This window comes from Phyllostomus discolor, chromosome 2 (assembly GCF_004126475.2).
Source record: "Phyllostomus discolor isolate MPI-MPIP mPhyDis1 chromosome 2, mPhyDis1.pri.v3, whole genome shotgun sequence".
In the NCBI taxonomy this organism is placed as follows: domain Eukaryota; kingdom Metazoa; phylum Chordata; class Mammalia; order Chiroptera; family Phyllostomidae; genus Phyllostomus; species Phyllostomus discolor.
The window spans coordinates 194422693-194447695 of record NC_040904.2 but is presented as its reverse complement, the minus strand read 5'-3'; the positions used below and the strand labels follow the sequence as shown (position 1 = coordinate 194447695).

At 39.6% G+C, this 25003-nt stretch overlaps 1 protein-coding gene across 1 annotated transcript in view; it reads right to left on the bottom strand.

Annotated features, from left to right (window-relative positions):
• The window catches only part of LOC114513902 (antigen WC1.1-like), a 109911-nt gene that overhangs the window by 20673 nt on the left and 64235 nt on the right, over positions 1-25003 (bottom strand). The window contains exons 14-20 of the mRNA XM_036016952.1: positions 16590-16618; positions 16017-16331; positions 10456-10764; positions 10045-10362; positions 2359-2448; positions 1967-2281; positions 538-852 (exon numbers count right to left, since the gene is read on the bottom strand). Of these exons, the coding sequence (XP_035872845.1) occupies positions 538-852; positions 1967-2281; positions 2359-2448; positions 10045-10362; positions 10456-10764; positions 16017-16331; positions 16590-16618 (1691 nt within the window). The remainder of the gene's footprint in view (positions 1-537; positions 853-1966; positions 2282-2358; positions 2449-10044; positions 10363-10455; positions 10765-16016; positions 16332-16589; positions 16619-25003) is intronic.

Genomic DNA, 25003 nt, shown 5'->3' with positions numbered 1-25003 from the left:
TTCTGCCTCATGAGAATTTTCAGGACTGGATTGTAAGCTCTATGAGAGCCATGACTATAATTTTTCTTTTTTCTGTCCTCTTTTCTTAAGTATAAATTTGTACCTATGAGCATTCAATCACTATCAACCAATAGACTGACTTGAGAAGTAGTCTAAGTGGTATAGGTGCATTTCAGAGTAAAATATCATGAGTTTAAGGGGTGAAGCAATCAGGATTGATTCTTTGCTCTTCCCCTTACCTTAGGTGCTGGGCATATCTATTAATTACCCCTTATTAGTTAGCAATTCCTAAGAAAGGTTATCAGTATACTAATAGTACCCAACATTTTTTTGCCAATCTCTTTGATATTTTCCACATAAATTGCTATGAGCACAGGTTTTCTCATTTTTTCTTTGAAACCAGATTGCAGCATGTGGATTACATCATCTTTATATTGTACACTCATCTTGAAGTCATCCCTTAGGTTTGAAAATATCAATATCACTAACAGCATCCCACATGTGTGGGACAGACACATAGAAGCAGACAGTAAATACCTGCACATGTGATGTAAGCTTCCTCCTTTGGACTGCATGAACTATATTTCCAAGGGCCAGAAGGACACTGCCAGAGAGACATATCAGTGTTCCGACACTGGATTCCATCCACCCACCGGGGTCTAGAACCTTCCCTATAATAAACAGAAGTGTTAAGGGTCCCACTGTCCCCACAGCCAAGGTGTCTGCAGATTATGGACAAGGTCATGGCTTCCATGGGGCTGCGGCAGACACTGCCCCAGGTCCCATTGTAGAAGACTTCCAGCCACCCAGCACACTCCTGGTTCTCGTTCACCATCCTCAGGGCCAGGAACTCTAAAAGTGAAAGGCAGAAGCAGGGCACAGTGAGTGGTCCATTCAAAGCTCTGTATTCTTTCTCTCTCCCAGAGGAAGTGAACACTCATCACTGACTCTGCTGAGGAGACTGCCACTGAGTGGCAAGACTGAAAATTGTATCCCTTTTCCCTGACTTTGTCCTTTTGTGTCTGTCTATCTCTACCACAGTGATGTAGTGGAACATGAACAGAGAGGAACACCAGCCTGGGCCCTCTGCAGGGAAAGCTGAATCCTGCTTCCTGACGAAACTTCTGACAGAGTATGTGGAAGGGAGTGCGTATAGTGTGTGGTAGGTGTAATAATGGACCCACAAAGATTTCTACATCCTGCCGCATGGAACCTGTGAAATTTACCTTTTATGGGAAATGGACTCTGTGGTTATTATTAAGATAAGGACCTTGGGATGGTGAGATCAACCTGAGATATAGCACATTAAACAGGCAAGTTCAGTCTAATCATATCCTTAGATCCATTGTCTTGAAAAACAAATAAACTTTCTTTACTTCAGTTCAGAAGGATATGTGTCTAAGGAATAATGGTCAGAGGGAGGAAATCTTGTTTGTTTGAAGAAAAAAAAAGGGAACATGGAGCCTGGGAATGAATGCACTCCAGCTTTGGAAAGTAGAAAAACCAGGGAAAGGAAGTCTTCCCTGGAGTCTCCAGAAGGAATGCAGCCCTGTGGACACATTGGTGTCAGCCCAGTGAGACCTTTGTCATATTTCTAATGTAGAGAATTATAAAATAATAAATTTGTGTTGTTTTCAACCACATGGTAATTCATTATGGCATCAGTAAATGGAGTAAAAATCACAAGATTTTACTGCCATAAGCAACTGAAGAGTGAACCCTGTTTTTAATGGAAACTCTGTAAAAAATGGCTTTATCAGAAAATATTGCTGAGAAGGAAGAACCAGAGCCCCAGCTGCTGAAGGAGGAAAGGAAAGCACCAATTGCCATAACTGCTAGTCAGAGAGGCCCTGTGGAAGGAAGCTTCCTTCTCCCCTAGCCCTTTAAGCAACACCCGTCAGGGCTCAGACTCACCCTCGAGGGTTCCCATTTCCTCTACAGCCAATGAACAATGTGCAGCACTGACCTGAGCAGATGACCCCCACATCCTCCTTGTGCCAGCAGTTGTGCTGTCCCCAGCCATGGGAAGGACACTTCCATAGGTGGGACTCCCTTCCTGTGCAGTTCACGTCATCCAGCCAGATCTGGTCTGATCCTTCCCCGAAGTGAGCAGAGACTGTGGCATTGAGGGCTTCCCCACAGCCCAGCTGTCTGCACACCACCTGGGCATCGTTCAGGTCCCAGCTGTCATCACAGATGGTGCCCCAGGAGCCCTGGTGAAGGATCTCCACCCTGCCAGCACAGCGACTGCCCCCCGCCACCAGGCGGACCTGTGCACTGCCTGAGGAGAGAGAATCAGGTCAGTGGTGCATTAGTCAGGCAAAGGGAAGGGTTTTCTGGTCTTGTGGGAGCCCTCACCTGAGCAGTTGGCAGTGCTGTCCTCTGAGGGTGCAGAGCCTTCTGGTTCAGAAAAGGATTTGCACTGGGGTAGCACCTGGGTCTGATTTCCTACAGAAAAAGTTAGAGGGTGAGTATGGTTGAAGAACAGTAAATTTATTTTATTTTTTAAAAACTATATTTTATTGATTATATTATTACAGTTGTCCCATTTTTTTCTTTCCTTTATTCTCCTCCACTCATACCATCATTCCCCCACCTTAGTTCATGTCCATGGGTTGTACATATAAGTTTTTTGGCCTCTCCATTTCCTATACTTTTCTTAACTCCCCCTGTCTACTTTGTACTTACCATTTATGTTACTTATTCTCTGTACATTTATCCCCATTCTCCCCTCCCCGACTGATAAGCCTCCATGTCATCTCTATTTCTGTGTCTCTGTTTCTGTTCTAGTGGTTTGCTTAGGTTGTTTTTATTTTTCTTTTCAGGTTCAGTCATTGATAGTTGTGAGTATGTTGTCATTTCACTGTTGGTATTTTTTATCTTCTTGTTTTCCTTAGATAAGTACCTTAAACATTTCATATGATAAGGGCTCAGTGATGATGAACTCCTTTAACTTGACCTTATCTGAGAAGCACTTTGTCTGCCCTTCTATTCTAAATGATAGCTTTGCTGGATAGAGTCATGTTGGATGTAGGTCTTTGCCTTTCATGACTTGGAATACTTTCCAGCCCCTTCTTGCCTGCAAAGTTTCTTTTGAAAAACCAGCTGATGGCCTTATGGGAACTCCTTGATAGGTAACTGTTTCCTTTCCTCTTGCTACTTTTGAGATTCTCTTCTTATCTTTAATCTTGGGTAATGTAATTATAATGTGCTTGGTGTGAGCTACCTTGAGTTTAACTTTTTTGGGACTCTCTGAGCTTCCTGGATTTCCTGGAAGACTATTTCCTTTGCCAGATTAGGTAAGTGCTCCTTCACTATGTTTTCAAATAAGTTTTTACTTTCTTGCTCTTCCTCTTCTCCTCCTGACACTCCTACAATTTGGATGTCAGAATGTTTAAAGTTGTCCCAGAGGTTCCTAACCCTCTCTTCATTTTTGTGAATTCTTGTTTCTTCATTCTGTTCTGGTTGAATGTTTCTTTTTTCCTTTGTCCAAATCATTGATTTGAGTCCTGGTTTCCTTACTATCACTGTTGGTTCCCTGTACATTTTTCTTCATTCCACTTTGCATAGCCTTCACTATTTCCTCTATTTTGCAACCATACTCAGCCATTTCTGTGAGAATCCTGATCATGAGTTTTGAATTTTGCATCCTATAGGTTGGCTATCTCTTCATCACTTAGTTGTATTTTTTTCTAGAGGTTTGATCTGTTCTTTCATATGGGCCATATGTTTTTTTTTGTTTGGTTGCACCTGTTATGTAGTATGGGTGGAACCTTAGGTATATGCTGGGACAGGGCAATCCAGGTCACTGCATTGTGGTATTTATGTAAGGGAGGGGTCTGAGGGAAAACAATGCTACTTGCTCAGCTCTCAGTAGGCTTTCAGTCACTTCCTCCACTACCCACAAGCAAATGGACCTTTCTGGTGCTGATTCCCAGATGGGTGGTACTGTGTACATTCTGGGACCCTGTGGGTCTCTCCAACACACTCTCCTGTGAGGCTGGGAATTTCTCTTGTCACCTAAACCCCCAAAGGTTTTTTCATTCATAGGTTTTGAGGCTTTGTTTCCCCAAACTGGGATGCTGGGGAAATATGTCTTGCACCCCAGTTATCCCTCCCGGTTTATCTGCATACAAACATGGGACTTCCTGCTCTGCCAACTGCTGCCAGCCTACTCTGCCAGCTGCAGCCTTTCCACAAGCTCTCTATACCCTGGCTTACCATCTTCACCCCTCTTACTGGTTGGGTGAATATTTCTTCTTGAACTCTTTTGGTTTTTGGACTTTTATGCAGTTCAATTTTCTGGCAGTTATGTTTTTTTTTAATTAGTTCTTATCCTTCTTTTGGTTGTGCAAGGAGGTACAGTGTATCTAATATGCCTCCATTTTGGCTGAAAGTTCTGAATTTCTGAATAACCTAGGGTTGGGTTCTGAGATGAAAGCTGTGAGTTAAGAGTAATGTTATAATATTAGAGTTCACTTTTTTTAATGGAGTGTTCTGCTTGTGACAATGCCAAAATGCTTTTTTAAGCCAGCATTGCATTAAATATGAGTTTAGAAAAAACTAGAATATATCAGTACTTTTTGAAAGCGTTGCACAAAATATCAACAAAGGTATTGTGGGATTGGACAATAGCCTAGATCAAATGAACTTAACTGATTATATATATATATGTCATTTCATTCCAAAGAAGCAAAATACACATTCTTTTCAAATGCACATGGGACTTTTTCAAACATAGATTATGTGATAGGGCACAAAGCAAGCCTCAACAAATTCAAGAAAATGGAAATCTTATCAAACATTTTCTTTAACCACAAGGGACTGAAACTACAAAACAACCTCAAGGGAAAAAATAAAGAAAAAACACTCAAATTCATGGAGACTGAATAGCATGCCATTAAACAATGGATACATTAAGAGTGAGATCAAGGAAGAAATCAAAAAGTTTCTGGAAACAAATAAAATGAACTCACAACAGTCCAAAACCTATGGAATGTGTCTCAGGATGCGCTTGGGTCTCAGGCACATCCTGAGGTCTCAGGACACAGTGAAGGCTGTCCTGAGAAGGAAGTTCATAGCAATACAGACCTACCAAAAAAAAAATAGAAACATATCAAATAAACAACCTAACCTTACACCTGCAAGACCTGGAAGAACAACAACAAAGACAATCCAGAGTAAGGACAAGGAAGGAAATAATCAAGATCAGAGCAGAATTAAATGACATAGAATCTAAAAGAACAATCCAAAGGTTCAACAAAACCATGAGCTTGTTCTTTGAAAAGATAAACAAATCAACAAACCTTTAACCAGACTCATCAAGAAAAAAGAGAGAGGACTCAAACACAGAAAATCAGAAATAAAAGAGGAGAAAGTAGAGTTGATACCACAGAAATACAAAAGATCAAAAGGCAGTTCCAGTTTTAGTTTTCCGAGGAAATTCCATACTGTTTTCCACAGTGGCTGCACCAGTCTGCATTCCCACCAACAGTGCACCAGGGTTCCCTTTTCTCCACAGCCTCTCTAGCACTTGTTTGTTGATTTGTTTATGAAAGACAAATAACATATGATCTCACCTATAAGTGGAACCTAATCAGCAAAACAAACAAGCAAGCAAAATATAACCAGAGACATTGAAATAAAGCACAAACTGACAGTGACCAGAAGGGACAGTGAAGCAGGTAACAGGGGAAAGAAGGAGAAGGAACAAGCAAAGGAGCAGGAATAAAGGACTCATGGGCATGGACAATGGTGGGGGATAGACTGTGGGAGTGGGGTGAGACTGGGCAGGGGTTAGCAATGGGGAAAAAGGCAGGAGAACTGTAACTGAACAATAATAAAAACAAAAGAAATTAGGCCTTATATAAGGTTTTGTCTAGTATGACCTTTGAGGAAAACCGATGAATCCTGTAGACTAACTGTGGATCACAGAAATCTTAAGAGAGTATTCACTATAGCATAGCTGTATCAGTATATTAACAGCTCAAGCTGTACAACAAATTAGGAAAGATTGGTATTTTGTGATTGATTTGGCAGATGTTGTCTTTTCAATTTTTATTTAGGAAAAAAAGTCAAAGTCAATTTATGTGGGATGAACTCCAATATCAATTTACTGTGCTTCTACTTTATTTTATTCTCCTGTGTATTGTTGCAGCTGAAATTGAGGGAAATTCTACATAAAAATTGGCCTGTATTCTTTAAAAAGACCAGTGTTATGAAATATAAAGATTCAGAAAGTGCTCCATACTAAAGGAGACTAAATGGACATGAGAACTGAGTGCAGCACATTACTCAAATCTTCTTTTAGCTGTGACAACAGCTAAACATCATTGGATCACTCAGCAAAATCTAAATAAAGTTTATGGACTTGATAATAGTATTATAACAATGTTCATTTCTTGAATGTGGTCATTGTACTCTGCTTATAAGAGAATTCTTTGAAGTATTTTAAAGGTAAAGGTATACTCTGTATGCAACCTGCCAATTTTACCTACTAATTCAGAATGATTTTACATATTTGGGGAGGAATGGTACAGGAGAGGGAGAGAGGAAGCAAAAGAGAGGGAGAGAGAAATTATGGTAAGATACTAACATTGGTGGAATGTGGGTAGGGGTTATCTGGGAATTTTTATTTTTGCAAATTTTCTGTCAGTTTCAAAAATAAAAATATAGACATATAAAAGGTGAAAACAATTCAGAGAGAATCCATTCCTAAGACATTTTCACTAAAAGAAATACTAAGAATAGCAGGTGACTTTTGGCCAAGATGGAGATGAAAGTAGATACACTTTGTCCCCTCCCACAACCAAAAGAAGGACAACAACAAATTTTAAAAGACAAAATAACCAGAACTGCCAGAACTGTATGGAAGTCCTACAACCAAGTTGTTAAAGAAGAAACATTCATGCAGGCCATTAGAAGCGGGGGAGATTGGCAACTGGGGTGGAGAGGACTCATGACAAGGTGGCACTTCAAGGACTGGGTGGCAACTGGCAGAGAGGGTGGCCTCACATTTGCATGTGGATAAATCAGGAGAAAAAACTGGGGAGTGAGACAGATCCTGCAATCCAGGGTTTCAGTGTGGGGAAATATAGCCTCAAAACCTCTGACTGAAAAAACCTGTGGGGGTTGAGGCAGCAAGAGAAACTTGCAGCCTCACAGGAAAGTTCATTGGAGAGACTGACAGGGTCCCAGAACATACACAATACACCCATTTTGGAATTAGCACTAGAAGGGCCCAATGTGCTTGTGGGTAGTGGAGGAAGTGACTAAAAGCCAGCTGAGAGCCCAACAAGTGACATTGTTCCTTATTGGACCCCCTCCCCCACATACAGTGCCACAACACAGCCACGTGGGTCACCCCGACCTAAAGCTCATTTTAACAACCCTTAAGGCTGTGCCCCTTACTATGTAACAGGCACAAAAACACACACACAAAAATATGGCCCAGATGAAAGAACAGATCAATGCTCCAGAAAAAATACAACTAAGTGATGAAGGGATAGCCAACCTCTCAGATACGTAGTTTAAAACACTGGTAATCAGGATGCTCAGAGAAATAGTTGAGTATGGTTGCAAAATACAGAAAATGTGAAGGTTATGAAAAATGAAATAAGGGAAAATGTACAGGGAACCGACAGTGAAGGGAAGGAAACTGGGACTCAAATCAACAACTTGGAGCAGAAGGAAGAAACATTCAACCAGAACAGAATGAAGAAACAAGCATTCAAAAAAAAATGGGGAGAGGCTTAGGAACCTCTGGGACAACTTTAAATGTTACAACATTAGGATATAGGGGTGCCAGACCCCTATAGAGAAGAGGAGAGGAAGACCAAGAAAGTAAAACCTTATTTAAAAACATAATGAAGGAGCACTTACCTAATCTGGAAAAGGATATAGTCTTCTATTCCTAGAAGACTTCTTATCCCATAAGACCATCAGCTGATTTCTCAAAAGAAATCTTCAAAAGAAACCCCAAGAAGGGGCTGGAAAGAAGTAGTATTCCAAGTCATGAAAGGGAAGGACCTACATCCAAGATGACTCTATCCAGCAAAGTTATCATTTAGAATAGAAGGGCAGATAAAGTGCTGCCCAGATAAGGTCAAGTTAAAGGAGTTCATCATCACCAAGCCCTTATTATATGAAATGTTAAGGTTCTTATCAAAGAAGAAGAAGATAAAAAATACCAAGGGTGAAATGACAACAAACTCCAACTATTAACAACCAGACCTAAGAAAACAAAAACAAAAATGAACTAAGCAAACAACTAGAATAGCAACAGATTTACAGAAATAGAGATGACAAGGAGGGTTATCAGCAGGATGAGGAAGACGGAGAATGTGGGAAAAGGTCCAGGGAATAAGAAGCATAAATTGTAGGTGCAAAGTAGACAGGGGGAGGTTAAGAATAGCATGGGAAATGGAGAAGCCAAAGAACTTTTATGTACAACCCATGGACATGAACTAAGGTGGGGGAATGATGGTGGGAGTAGGGGTACAGGGTGGAGCGGAATAAAGGGGGGAAAAAGTAAGACAACTGTAATAGCATAATCAATAAAATACATTTAAAAAATGAAATACTAAGAACATCAGAAACATAAAATGCCAAGGTGAAAACCTAGTGGAAGATGTGTAAAACCTCTGAGAGAAAATAAAGGCCTAAATGAATGGAGAGATATACCATGTAAATGAGTTTGGAGACTCAATATTTTCAAGGTTAATTATCTTCAAATTCATGTGTAGAATAAATCTTATCTTAACTAAAATGCCATCATACTTTGTGGGGGGTGACAAATGACAAGCTGATTCTAAAATTCATAGGCTAAGCCAAAGACGGTGAATGACTTACATGGGAAAGAAAAGCAACAAAGTTAGAGAAGTTATTATAAAGTAACTTCTTTAAAGTTTGCTAGACTTTCTGTAGGGTTACAATAACTAAGAAAGTGTGGTAGTAGTACAGGGATAGACAAATGATACAGTGGAGCAGAACAGAAACTAGAAAAAGACTCAGAGATGCATGCCGTGTATGATAAAGGTGCCACTGTAGTAGGGAAAAGAATTTTTTCAGAAAAAGATTCTGAGTTAATTGGATATCCATTAAGTAATGTGAAACTTGATCCTTATCTCACACCATATATAGATACTCACTCCCCAGAAGGATTGTACAATTATATTAGAAAGAAAAATAATTAAACTTCTATAAGTTACTCTTGGAGAATATTTTGTGATCTCCAGGTAAGCAAAGTTCTCTTAAAAAGGATATGAGAAACCCTAAATATACAAGAAATAGTTGGTAAATTATATTCATGAACAGAACTTGGCTCAACAAAGAACATCATACCATTAAGAGAGTAAATAAAAGTCCAAGGATTAAACATACAAAATAAATATGCATACCTGTACCAACAATCATTGTCATGGTAATTTATAGCATTGTGTTTGTAACAATCAAGATTTGGAAACAACTCAAATTTAGCATCAGTTGCATTGATCAATATATGGTCCTGTGATCATTCAATGGAATACTTGATAGCAATCAAAATGAATAAACTGCTGCTTAAGCAATAATATGAATGAATTCCAAACATAATGTGGAGTCAAAGAAGTTAGACACACACAAAAAACATTTCATGATTTTATATAAAGTTCAAAAAAGAACAATAATATCCCATGTAGTAGAAGTTACAGAAGTGGTCTTGTGTTGGAGAGGAGGGAGGCTAGAGTGAATGGTGGGAGGGGAGGCTGACTTCTTGGGTGCTTCTAATGTTCTCTTCATTAACCTGGGGTGGTGTACATGACTGAGGTGTACACTTATTACTTATATATTGTCTGCGATCATACTTAAATAGAATGTTTATTTGAAAACCATTATTCCTCTTAACACTTCTTACCTTGGCTAAAAATTAATGAACAATAAATGAGAAGAACCGTATTTCACCATGAAATACCTTACCTTTGAAGGCAACTTTGCCAACTTTCTGCTCTTAGGGACATTCACTCAAGAAACATCCTTAGTACCAGCTAGCCCTTCTCTTTCTCTTACCTGAACAGATCACAGAGGCTGTGTTCCCAGGGGTACAGTCAGGAATGCCCAGGGCAGTCATTGGACAATTCCATAGGAAGGACTCAGTCCCTGAGCAGTGAAACTGGGCTTTCCAGATCTGGTCACCTCCTCCCACAAAGTTGGCTCCTTTTGGGGTTGAGATGGCAACTCCACAGCTGAGCTGACGACAGACCACATTGGCATTGGCCATGTTCCAGTGAGAGGCACAGAGCATTCTCCATCTTCCAGAAATATTCATCTCCACTTGTCCCTCACACTGAGAGGTGCCATTTTTCATGAGCCGCACTTCTGTGTATGCTGATAGGACAAAACAGGATTTTATCAAAACCTCATGTTGTTCTGACCCCAATAGAGTATGCAGGGAGTTTAAAGTCCTCCTGTGCATCTCACCTGAACAGACAACTTGAACAGCCCCGCTGTGCTGGCAAGCTCCTTCTGGACAGGACATTCTGGGGCAGATCCTGAGCTCAGGCTCCTGCCCCTCACACTGGAACTCTTCAGCCCACGCCTGTCCATCTGACTCTCTGAAAGGCACATCCACCAAGACAGACACAGCTTTGCCGCACCCCAGTCCTGCACAGATGACCCGGGCAGTGGGCCACGTAAAGTTCGCATCAGACACTGGAGTCCAGTCATGTCCAGAGTGCACTTCTACTCGCCCTGAGCAGGGGCCACCCCCTCCAGCCAGACGCACAAATCCTGAGATAAAAAAGCAAACAAATGAACCCAGTGAAGTGTCCATGATTCTGGCTTGGCAACTAGAAACATGCCATAGGCAATGGTGTGAAAGTTTTACTTCTCTGGTGGTGGGACATGGAAAAGGGTTGTGACAGTTAATGTCAGAATTGCATTTTCATAAACAAGTTTCTGAGAAGAAATGCACACTTTGAAGTTGGTTAGGAATGAGAATTCCGTACCTAGTGGACTAGCAATTACAGGGCCCAAGGTAATTGCACTATAGTGGGCTTTCAAATTTGGGTGCAGAGGTATGAATAACTGAATTAACCCACAGTATAAAAAAGTCGTGGGAATTTTCTCCCAGACAGGGCAATTCCTGCAGTTTGAGGCCTACCAGGCAGTTAAGGTTAGAAGGATATCCTGAGATTTCTGGGGCTAGAATTCTGAGCAGCTTTATTCAAAAGCCAATCTTTTTAAAGATTTTATTTATTTCATTTTTAGACAGAGGGGAAGGGAAGGAGAAATAGAGGGAGAGAAACATTAATGTGTGTTTTCCTCTAGCAGGGGACCTGGCCTGCCACCCAGGCATGTGGCCTGACTGAGAATTGAACCAGTGACCCTTTGGTTTGCAGGCCAGTTCCCAATCCACTGAGCCACATCAGCCAAGGCCAAAAGCCAATTTTGAAATGACTGAGGATAGGGAAAATTATGAGGGTTGGCATAAGTGCATGCCAAATTGTAGGCATATTTATAGCTCAAGGGGGGAAATATAGATATAACCAGTCCACTTTTATGATTTTATATTTTATTTTCCCATAATTTTTGATGGCAAAAATTCCAAGAATTTTTTAGGTGACCTGGTGTGAAAGCAGTTGTCCAAAGATGAGTTTAGATGTTAAGAAACTCTGAGAGTCATAGGAATAGGAGTGACTGGTCCTAGTCATCTTTCTTGAGCCCTAGGATTTGCCATGGAACTTGGGAAAGAGTGAGTCCTCAGGGGGCATGTGTAAAACAGCTCAGTCTGTTGATCACTTCATACTGGGTTTTCTTCCCAGACAGGGGAATCTTAGCAAATGCTAAGGAGTAACAATAATTCAGGTATGTTAGTCCTATCTATGTGCTAAGTGTATACCCCTCTCCTACTTGGATTCTTGAGGTGAGAAGCCAGCATGCTGTAAAAAAGGAGAGGAAGAGGATGGAAGTAGAGAGCAAACAAGCTATAATTTGGAGACTTCCAAATTGTAAAACTTTAGTACAGTCAGAGGATAAAAATATTTGAGAAAAATATTTGTGGAACAAGTTTTTAACACATTTTATCATCCTGTGCTCCTCCCATCTACCATCAAGCCATAAGGCACTGAGAAAAAACATATATATATATATATATATATATATATAATACACTATATATTATATAATATATATTATACATAATATAATATCCTTTGAAAAAGTTGATTGTAACAAAGACTCATTCTGGGGCACCCCTACTGACATACATTTCTTCAGCATGTCACCTAACATGGCCCCACATTTTCATACTGATTAAAGTTGTTTACTTCTGTGATGTGACAATTCCTCTCATTGGTCTGTGATTGGGAAGGAGAATTTAATACCTGTGCAAGACCGGTATTGCTAGTGAGAAGTGAAGTTTTAATAATTCAGTACTTCCATAGATGTTATCATCTGAAGTAAAATAATACTGGGCCATTACACAAATAATCCCCACTACTTTTGTGCTATTTATATGTTTATAGGAAGGTAAGTGAAGTTTGTGTACAAATGAGGGTGAAGGAAGGATCTGACTGACACAGAGATTCTCACTGACCTGACTGGCTTTACTTAAGAAGAAAGAGTGAGTGAAATTTTCAGGGTAGGCGTTAGGCTTGCACTGAGAGCTCCTGTCCAGCTCTTTACCCTTTTATTGAAAATTAGTTTTCCTGACCTGACCTTAAAAATATCTGAACACACTTCCAAAAATATGCCTAAGCAGAAGAAATGACAGGAGACAAGTAGTTTTTATCAAGAAATACTGAATTTAGAATTAATATGTTTAACCTAATACTACAGAAACCCCAAAGTACCAACATAACAAAAGTTGAAAGTAACAAAAACTAAAATCTGAAATCTGTGTCTTGCACTCTAGTGAACTATGCTCACATGTTGAGTCATAAATATGAAGAGATATGGACATATCTTTACTTGAATTAAAAAGGAAGGATGACACACAGGCCACACCAAGCAAAATATGGACTCTTTCAGGGATAAGATTAAAGATCAACAAAATTTAAAAGCTGCAAATAATACTGGGGATCCTCAAGCACTATGTTCTCATTTTAAGCCAGAGAAGACAGAATCTGAGGAGGTTTTACCATAAGAGGGACTTGTTCAAGGTTGCAGAATTAGGGAATACTGTTGGCTGCAGACTTAGCCTCTTCTGTGCCTATTTTATGCTCTCAATGCCAGGCACATCCCAGGTTAGTACAACATCTCATCTCTCTTCAGACCCACTGCTAAGCATTCATATCACGGCCCACTCTCCTGGGTGATTCACCTCTACTCTTCTATCCATTTTCCAAATTTAGCTTGTTTGCTAGAGATACATCAACCCGAGTTACAAGAGGGATCTCAGGGGCCAGGTTTTTAGGAAACGACTCTTTTTGCACCTGTGCCTGAGTCTGGGAGATCCCCAATTTTCTATATCTCAGCTTGTGCTTAGGGTTCCTTTGGCAAGAGGAAATATTCCCTCTCATTGTTACAGCTTTATTTTGCCTTGATATTTATCTAGAGAAGCAAGAGAGCAAGGATGACCAAGTTGGGTATCATCACCTTTCATCTAGGTACCATTTTTATTACTTCACCTCTTGCTGACCCTGTCTTCTCTGTCCTGCCTGCATCCACACCAACTCTGAAGTCCTTCAATGGTCAGCCTCACCTAAGCCTGTACCCTTTCAGCTCTTCACCCATCAGTCCAGGATCCTACTATTCTGATTGAAACAGCGAAACTTGTTGTCTGAGATGTGGGAAATGCCTCCATTGGTTGTGGTATTTGGCCACTCAGAGACCCACAAAGATCCAAGTGTCTTCTTAAGACCAAACTTGCCCCTTGCCCCTGGGCTGTGCATTCTCCTATAAAGCCAGAGGTGGTTGGTGTGAATTTTCCATCAGGATGCAGCAAAGAGAAAGGAGAGTGGGACACTGGAGGCCCAGAAACAGGCAAAAATGGAGTCTCTGGTTGGCAAATGATGAAAAGGGAGAGAGAAGGGAGGCTTCAAATGAGGCATCTCTAAACTCCCTGCACAGGCCTGATATTCAGATCAGAAAAAGGTATTTGAAAACAATATTGAAAAGAGTCCATTTTATGTTGTTTTGTTTAAAATACAAACATCTTTGTAGAGTTTGCAGGAACTTTGATAGGTAAATCACAATAAAAGAATGGAAATCACAATAAAAGAATGTTCTTATCTTTTTAGGGCTTTATTCCTAGTGGAAGATAAACATGAACACACAGGAATGAGACCTCTGCTAAGTGTATGAGAGACCTGGATAGCACAAAGAAAATGAAACTGCCTCATCAGAGGGATATTTGTATTTATCGACCTCACCCAAAGCTGAATGAAAATTAGGGTCAGATATATCCCTGTCTGGTGTCCTGCTATATAGATATCCTGTCTCCTTAGGCAAGTTACTTAAAATTTCACCTCTGGGGTCCTGTTTCTATCACTCTGACCTTTTCCCTATGTCACTCTTGAGTCCACCTTACAACTCATTCTTCTCAATCCCTACAACCAGCCACACAGAATTCACATGAAGTTACCCACAGCCTTCTCTACACCACCCCTGGGCTCTTTGTGCTGCTCAGAGAAGCCCATATGTGTCCTTTGGAAGATCCCATTGTCATTCTCGCCACCCACAGCTACTGTAAACCTCTTCCTCCTTCTTCAAAAATTGTTTGTCCCCTTGGTCCCGTTCTTATTAAAAAACTTCAAATGCACTGAGCTGTCAGGTATAAACTATAAAATTCTTACATAAAAGACACAAATGAATACTTTATTACCTTCACCATTGACTTGGAGTGCAAATGTCCCTCCAAAGTTTGAGTTTATACAGATATTTTTTAAAATGACTTTCTTATTTATTTATTTTTAGAGAGGGAAGGGACGGAGAGAGAGAGAGAGAAAGGGAGACAGAATCATTGATGTGCGGTTGCTGGGGGCCGTGGCCTGCAACCCAGGCATGTACCCTGACTGGGAATCGAACCTGTGACACTTTGGTTCACAGCCCATGCTCAATCCACTTAGCTACACCAGCCAGGGCCTTATACAGATATTTTGGGGGAAAAAAGAGTATTTTCATGAAACTATCAATGGAGAACCTATGACACAAAGTATTTCATACAGATTTCTGGTTCTACTGGCCAAAGACTACAAACACTTAGGCTTGAATTTTTAAAAGAGAATTACAATTTGGCACAAATCCATAAATCCCTCTCTGATTTGTTTAATGATATCCATAGTGGCTCTACTCCTACTAATTTAGTGCAAACCAGTGTTTCACATTATATATACAGAAACAATTCAACCAAGGAAAGTGTATCTTTATTTTTGACCTTCCCTCTGATAGGCTGGCTCACTATATGAAGGGAATGTGTGCAGTGGTTTGCAAAATCACCTACAAAATCATTCTTACAAAAGTAAAATTTTAAAAAATCATGCAGATTGATTTTAACTGAGATAATACTAGAATGAACTATTTTGTTACTGAAGAAGGAAAGAATAGCAATTGAGACAATAAGAAGAAAGTAGAGGAATCCTATTATTCACAAGTGTTTTGTGCACTTGGGAATTATGCATAGATCTCTCATTCTCTAGCCTATCCATCTTCTACTGACGCAGTGATCAGACACCAGCTTCCTAGGGACTTGCCCTTCACTTACCCGGTGGACAATGCACTGATCACACCTGAGCAAAATCTCCTTCATTCTCCCATGATTGAAATAAAGTGGCCCCCAGCTCCCAGAAGGGCACTTCCACACCTGGGACTCCTTTTCTGTGCACTTCACACTCTCCAGCCAGATCTGTCCTAATCCTGCCCTAAAGTAAGTGGCCTTGAAGTCTTTTCCACAGCTTAGCTGTCAGCACAGAGATGTGGAAAGAAGCTTCCTTTTCCTCTGGTCTTTTCAACAACAACCCCACCCCCACCCCAGGGCTCAGATTCCCATCTTTGAATGCCCCCATCTCCTCCCCAGACAATTGACATTGCACAGCACAGACCTGAACAGATGACCCCTGCGTCCTCATCGTGCACACAGTTGTGCTTTCCCCAGCCCTGGGAAGGGCACTTCCATAGGTGGGGTTCCCTTCCTGTGCAGTTCACGTTATCCAGCCAGATCTGGCCTGATCCTGCCCCGAAGTAAGCATCAAGTTTGGCATCGAGGGCTTCCCCGCAGCCCAGCTCTCTGCACACCACCTGGGCATCGTTCAGGTCCCACCTGTCATCACAGATGGTGCCCCAGGAACCCTGGTGAAGGATTTCCACTCTGCCGGCACAGCCACTGTCCCCGTTCACCAGGCGCAGCTGTCCATTGTCTGAGGAGAGAGAGGCCAGTGGAAAGTTTACACAGGGAAGGAGAGAACGGTTTTCTGGTCCTGTGGGACAAATTCACCTGAGCAGCTGGGCTGCACTATGATCACACCCAGGTCTGGTTTCCTACAGCAGTGATCAGAGAGTATTAGGGTTAAAAAATAGAAAAACAACAACAACAACAACAAGAAAAATTAAGTAGAAAAGAATGTAGTGAGTCATCTCAGATAGAAAACTGTTACACGTGTTCTATCCTAGTTAACCTTCTGATTTGTAGAGTTCTGCATAGTACCTGTAAAAGAAATACAGAAAATGTTAAAATATCTACCTTGAGCAAACATATGGGTTCAGAGTCACTGTAGTGGGCTATGAGCTGGATGGATTTCATTAAAAAAATTTTTTTAAGATTTTTAAAATTTATTTATTTTTAGAGAGTGAAGGGAGGGGGGAGAGAGAGAGAGAGAGAGAGAGAGAGAGAGAGAGAGAGAGAGTGAGAAACATCAATGTGTGGTTGCTGGGGCCTGTGGCCTGCAAACCAGGCATGTGCCCTGACTGGGAATTGAACCTGCAATACTTTGGTTTGCAGCCCATGCTCAATCCACTGAGCTATGCTAGCCAGGGCAATTTTTTTAAAATTGTTGTTCAGTTACAGTTGTCCTGCCTTTTGCCCATTGCTCACCCCTCCCTCCATCCCTCTCCTCCCCTACTCCCACAGTCAATCCTCCCTCATTGTCTGTGCCCATAAGTCCTCTATTCCTGTTCCTTTTTGCCCCTCCCCCTTCTCTCCCCTTCCGCCTTATTCCTCTCATCCCTCCCCCTTGTCACTGTCAGTTTGTTCTTTATTTCCAAGCCTCTGGTTCTATTTTGCTCATTTGTTTGTTTTGTTGATTAAGTTCCACTTATAGGTAAGATCATATGGTATTGGTCTTTTACTGCTGGCTTATTTCACACTTTGGTGCCAATGACCTGAGAACTAGAATTAGATGAAAGAGAATAGAGTGAGAAACTGGGATGAGCTCCTCAGAAGTGTCAGGTAGCAGCCATCAATTCCATCCCAATCAGAATTGTTCTTCTTGGTATACAGTATCCAAGAGCTGAAAAATGGATTGTGAGACAGGCCATGGTTTCTTCCAGAACACTTCACTTACACTCTAGGTGTAAGACTCCAGATCTGAATACTTAGCTTCAAAAAAAATGTACTTCTATTTGGGTAGATTGAACACCCTTACATTAGAGATGATGTCAGATGGTATTGATTGACATTGGCCAGACATTCCACTGGGAATCATAGAATGTTGCTTTCCCTCCAAACTAATCTTCATGTCAAGAGTTGCTATTGTTGAAAATATGGAGTTATTTGTTCTCTGGGGGAAAATACTATGTACTTCTAACTTGGCCACACAGCAGAAAAAGGTCATATTCCTGCTCTGAAAGTACTTGAACAGACAATTTTGACGGATGCACTATTATTTTTCTCTAATTTTTACGCATGAAAAAGGGATCTAAAGATAAGTAAAATAATGTCTATCAGTTTCCTTTAAGTAAGTGATGAGTAGACACAAAAACCTAGAACTTTTGTTTCCATTAAGAATGGTCCTACTCGGTACAACTAAAAATGCTGAAAAATGTAAAAAAAAGTAAAGATATTAGATATTGGTGGATACCGCATGGACTATACATGTTAAAATTCCAAAGAGTGGAGATTATATCAGTATTAGCTAAAGTCTACAGCTTTTTTTTTTCTCTATGGGAATTTTTCAATTCAGTGCATGGGTTAATAGCACAGAATCTGCCTTAGGCAGGGTGGAGGACTCCTGTTGGGACAAAGAAGCCAGCATAACTTTGGGGGTTACCTGTCACTGGAGTGGCAAAATTGGAGGCTTGCAGGCCTCTCTCACACAACAGGTTTCCTCCTCAAATATTTGCCCAGTATAGGACTTGTGAAAGGCAGGAAGTCAACAAGCTACATCAAAAATTTTGGAAAGCAGAGTGGATATTCCTTCATTCTCTTGGGTGCAAAACTACCAAAACATGCAGGCTTTCAACTGAAATCCCTGCAGGCCCATGTCATAGAAACAGAAAAATCAGAGGTAGACTGAATGTTACAAAAACTGCAATCCAGACTTGTTCCAGCTCAGTTCTAGGTTGTATTTAGACATTTGGGTGATCAACACCCCTCCCCCACCTGTCTAGTAGAACAGAAGATGAATTCTTTCGGGTGTTAGATAATTATTGCTGAAGTATTTTATCTTTTTCATATACAATTTGTAGCATTCAACAAAAACTTATATGACATGTAAAGACATGGGATCATTTGACAAATTAACAAAGTGGAAAAAAAGAGGAAACAGAAACACATATATGATAAAGATGGTGATGTTAGCAGATAAGGATTTTAACTATGATATGTGTATCAAAAAATGTACATTTCTTTTGAAAAAAGAGGAAACAGTGAAAAACAGGCAAAAAGGTGAAAAATAAAACAAAGAGTTGTAAATATATAAAAAAATCAATATAACAATGCCAACTGGAAATAAAATGTCTAGAATTAGGAAATGAATAGGTTAAAAGAAGTTTAGATAGAACTTAAGACAGAATTAGTGACTTAGAGAAGAGAAGAGCAGGAGGATGAGGATGAGGAATGGAGAGACACCCACAGAGACAGAGACAAAGAGTGATGCAGGAGGAATATCTGAAGAGATAATGGCTGAGAATTTAAAGAATGGATGGAAAGTATAACACACATAATCAAGAAGCTCAAAGAACTGTAAGAAATACATGAAAAGCCCCATGCCTAGTAAATCTGCTGAAAATCAGAAAAAGAGAAAAATCTGGAATAATAACAAATGTGTCTAATATAAAGAGAGGCAAAAATAAGAGAGAAAAAGGAATATAAAGCAAGTGGATGAATTAAAAGCATATGGTAAACCCTAACCTAACACTATCAGTAATTGCATATAATGTAAATGGATTGATTACACACTTCAGGTTAAAGTCAATGTAGACAAAACAGAAAAATTCAAGTAAATATTATATGCAAGATACCTTATATACAAGGGCAAAAATACCCTGATAAAAGTAAAATAAAAAAAAGTATTTATACACTATGCAAACACTAACCATAGTCAAGTGGAGTAGCTATATCAATATCACAAAAAATTAGACTTCAAAGCACCATACACTATTGAGTTAAAGAGACTCTAATGGGACAAGCCATTAATACAATAAAAATCAAAATCAACCATTATTAACATATGGCCCAAACCCAAGAAACTAGAAATATCAAGAAATATAACAAAGGAGTGAGAAACAGTTCTTACTCTTGTTGGGAGTAGAATTTCCCAAAGAAGAGAGACAAAGACTTCTGACTGGAGGGGCTTGAAATAAAGAGGAAACATGGGCTAAGGGAGGGGTAGAGAGGTGAGGTGCATTGCAAAAGCAGTCAGAGACCAAGGCCCACACCTACAAGTGCCAGGTCTCCAGGCATGTGCCTAGATTATTCACATTTTAGGAGCTTGCACATGATATTTTGAATCAGAATCCCAATGGGGGTCAGCTTTCATATAGGATTTGTGGGAACTATAAGAGAGAAAATTTAACATAGGGTGTTGACAAGGATAAGATTCTTCTTAATTGGCAAATCTTTTTGGATGTCACAGAACAACCTCATGTACCCCAGTGGGGCAGGGCAAAGTTGACCAAGAGAGGAACATCCTGAAGTCTCTGAAGCTCCATTCCTCTTCTGCCTTCAATGCTAATATTAATTCACCCACGATCACCTACATTTGGCATCACTTTTCTCTGTTGCACAATGGGGTTTGAGGACCATCGATCCAAGAGTTAGGAAAGGAAAACACAGACAGGAAGGCAAAATTCTGCCAAGAACCCAATGCTATGGGAAAACTACAGTAGAGCAGAAAAACATCAGAGCTGTGGGTTTGTGGGGAAGATAAAAAAACTCAGTCAGGCTTAGGCTGCAGGTGCAAGGTTATCTGGCAGTATAATTATAGTTTATGTTGGGAGGGCTTTCTTGACAGGCAGGAAGGTTTCCATCTCTGCCCTAATCATATACACATGCACATGTATCATCGCCACCACTACCACTTCCACCACCAACTCCAACAATCTGGCATAGAGAGTGTGAGTTCTGTGGATTCCTATCTAAAATGTTGATTTCCCCGGGCAGACACATTCTTGCTTTCATATTTAACCTTCACATACTCCTCAAACTTCCCCCCACCCATTTCTCTTTCTCTGTCTTTCCAACAAACACATGTACAAATATATACACATACACACAATCTATTGGCTGAAAGAGAAGAAATACCAAAATACCAGTTGAGACAGACATAATGTAGAATAGAGGAAGGACAGATCAGAGACCCAGCCTAGGGTAGACCCTCAGCCATAATCCACTGCAGAAGGTGATTTGAGCTTTAGGTGTTGGAGAGGCATGAAACTCAGATTTGGGTCAATCTGAGAACAAGGTTTACATCTCTGCAACATCACCCATTTAAACTTGAAAAGTAGAGTCCCCACAGGAAAAATATCAACATTGACTGTCACTAAAGATTATATTTGGTGAAAACCAAATGGTCTGTAGGGAGGCATTGTCTTTAAAATCCCAGGGATCATCTCCCCAGACTGTTAGAGCTAATCCAGTATCACTGCTGATTTTAAGAAATGAGGCTGTGCTTACCTTGAGCACTCGCTAGGACACTGAAGAGGAAAAAAGCAAGTCCTTGGAGAAAGCAGTGTCCATTCATGGTATTTTTGACCCTCATGTCAACAGGTAACAGTCTCACCTTTCTCAAACCATACAAGGAACCCTCTTGATCCTTAATGGGGCCTCCTACAGCAGGAAGGGGGTTATATAGTCCCATCGCCTGACATCGCCATCTTCCAGCAGCCAATAGAAACCCTGGTTAACATCTTCCTTGCCATCAGAGACTATGTAAAAGGAAACTTTCTGGATTTCAAACACCAATTAGATGCTGAATCTTACATATCTCCTTATATGAGATACAAGGCTTTTTCATGTCAGGTGATACTCTGCCCGCCCCCCCCCCCCCCAAAGCTGATACAGTAAATCTATACTTAAAAAATATGTGTGGCTTTCTTTTCTGCACCCCACAGGTCTGGCTCAATGGCTGGCTCAGTGCAGCTGGTGAGATCAGTCAGGTGCACTGTTTCTGGGGCAGTTGTACCACCCCATGGACCAAGCAAAAGTGATTTTTGTTTAATTTGATCTAGATCTTCAATGTCACATATTGCGGGTGCAAAGACAGAAGCATCTAACAGTAAGAACCAAAAATAAAGTTAAGAGAAAATTAGGATTTGAGAGATAAAAATTTCTCAGGTATTTCAGGTTTCTTTGGATATAGGTGGAGGTGGGCAAAGGGGTTGGGAATGGGGATGGAACGAGATTTTCTTAGGGCAATGGGTGCATGATGCAGTTGCAGATGATGTCTCATTGATTTCTGTGCTTCAGATCTGTGTGATTTTGTGAACCAGTGTCACCCCTATAAATTTAATTTAAGTAGTTTTCAGGTCAGTGAAAAAATGTGAAACAGAGATCAAGGTGTCATGATTATTGGCTGCACACCACGGGAGTTCCTCTCATTTTATTTCTGGTTTCTAAGTAAAAGCCTCATAAAAATACAGAGCTTTTGATGGCAATAAGTGTACAGTCTGTCTTTCCTCTCCTCTCACATCATAGAGAATTTATTGCCCCATGACTACCATAATCAGAACAGACACTTTCCCTAGGAATAATTCTAGTTTCCTTGGACAAGGTGGTACTATAGATTACAAATAGATTATGAAGTTAATCCCCATTTTACACTGTGGCAATTTGCACCTGACAATCCAGTCTCAGTAGTTAGAAAGTGCATGCCCTTCTACTCTTGGGTCCTCCTTTCAACATCTCTGTTCCTATGCTTCCCCTTTTGTTCATTTTCATATAAACCAGTCAGTCCACTTTCACATTCTTTTCAGGCCTCTTTGAATAAATAAATAAGGAGGCTTTCAGGACAATGCTTAAAAATGGAATAAAGTTTACACACATTTCTTATCTCAGTCTTGTTTTCAACAGCATAAGTACTGTTATTTTAAAAACAATATTTTCTTAAGATATAATTGACATTTAACATTGTGTAAATTTAAGGTGTACAATGTGTTGATTTTATACATTTATGTATTGCAAAAATGATTACCACCATAGCATTAGCTTACACCTGTATCATTATTTACTGTTTCTTTTTTTGTGGTAGAAAAATTAAGATCTAGTTTCTTAGCAACTTTGGGTTTATAATACATTATTGAAGTGTATAATCACTGTGCTGTGCATTAGATCTCCAGAATTTATTTTTCTACTGGTTGCAAGGTTGTACCTTTAAACATCTCCCCAATTCACTCACCTGGCTCCTGGTAACTACCATTCTACTTTCTGTTTTTAATTTGTTTTGTATTTTACATATAAGTGATACTGTACAGTATTTGTCTTTCTCTGTCTGATGTATCTCACTTAACACAATGCCCACTTAGCATAATGTCACCCTACTTGTTGAATTTTGCTTTTGTTGCTTGTGTTCTTGGTGTTATCTCCAAAAATTATTTATTGCCAAGACCAATGTTAACGAGGTTGCCCTACACTTTCTTCTAGGGGTTTTATGGTGTGAGGTCTTATGTTCAAGTTTTAAATTCCTTTTGAGTTTATTTAAAATAAGGGTCCAAATTCATTTTTCTGCCTGTGGTTATTCTATATTGCTAATGTTTGTGGAAGAGACTGTCCTTTCCCCCTTAACTGTTCTTGGCTTCCTTGTCAAATACTAGTTGAGTGTGTATGTCAGGATTTATTTCTGGGCTCCTTGTTCTGTTCCATTGGTCTCTGTGCCTATTTTTAGCCATTACCATACTGTTTTAATTACTATACCATTTTAATATACAACAGTTTGGAATCAAGAAGTATAATGCGTCTGGCTTTGTTCTTCTTTTTCTTAATTGGTTTGTTTATTCTGCATTAAAAATATTCTGTCTATTCTGTATTATCTTTTATGGTTCTATATGAATTTTAGGATTTTTTCCATTTATGGGAAAAATGCCATTGGGGTTTGGATAGGGATTGTGTTGATTCTAAAGATAGCTTTGGGTAGTATGGATGTTATAATAATATTAATTCTTTTAATACATGAACATCAGATATTTTCCCACTTGTGTTTTAGAAATTCTTTTTACAAAATTCTTATAGTTTTTATTGTATAGATACTTAATTCTTTGGTAAATTCATTCTTATTTGATTGCTTTTTATGCTATTTTGAATGTGATAGCATTATTTCTTTTTTAGATGTTGCTATGTAGAAATGCAATTAATATCCATATGTTGATTTTTATATCCTGCACTCTTTGATTAGTTCCAATATTTTTTTTGGTTGGTTCTTTAGGTTTTTCTTATATAAGGTTATATCATTTGCAAGTAATTACAATTTTCTTTCTTTCTGATTTAGATGCCTTTTATTTCATGTCCTGCTTAAATGCTCTAGTTAGGATTTTCAGTACTGTGTTGAATAGAAGTGGTGAGATTGAGCATACTTGTCTTGTTTTTCATCATAGAGGAAAAGCTTTCTACTTTTCACCATTGAGTATAATGTTAGCTGTGGGTTTCTTGTATATGAATTTTATTGTATTGAAGTGTGCTGTTCTATACCTATTTTGTTGAGGGTTTTAATCATGAAATTTGTTGTGTTTTGTCAAATGGTGTTTCTGCATGTTGAGATGATCATATGAATTTTATCTTTTGTTTTATTAATGTGATGTATCATATTTGTATATGCATATGTTGAACCATCCTTGCATCCAGGTTAGAGTGCATAACCATTTGAAAGGTATCTTAAAATTCATTTTATTAATGTTTTGTTGAGAAGTTTTGCATCTATATTCACCATGGATATTGGTCAATAGTTGTTTTTATTTTTCATGCAGTGTGTTTATCTGGCTTTGGTATTAGGGCCATACTGGGCTCATAAAATGAGTTTGGTAGTGTTCCCTCCTCATCAAGTATTTGGAAGAGTTGGAGAAAGATTGGCATTTATTTCTCTTTAAATGTTTAGTAGATTTTGCCAGTGAAACTATATGGTCCTTTGTTGGGAGAGGGGTTTTTTTTTTCCTGTTCCGTATTTGTTCATTTTACTTATTTTTTTTTCATTTAGATTTGTGTTTTTATTTTATTTATTTATCTTTTGGATTTTATTTGTATTGTATTTTTACCTTTACCATTTAGTCCCCTTATACCCACCTCACCCCAGCAAACATAATACCATACTATTGTTCATGGGCATGAGTTTTTTTGATTACAGATTCAATCTCTTCAGATTTTCTATGTCGTCCTTATTCAATATTTGCATGTTGTGTGTTTTGGGAGTTGTTCTGCCCGGTTTCAGGGACTGTAGCCTCATTAACTGACAAAGGAGTCCCATGGCTAGGGCTTAGTGAAAAGGCCTTGGGGCCATGAGCCACTAAGGAGACAGAACATTTCCTCCTGACAGGAGTGCAGTCCCTGTCTCCTTCACTTCCCCTGCTTGGCCTGGGAGGATAACTGGTTAGCCAATGACAGGTAAGATTCCTCAAGTGAGGGACAACCTAAGACAGGCACAGTCATGAAGGAACCATCAGGAAAGGA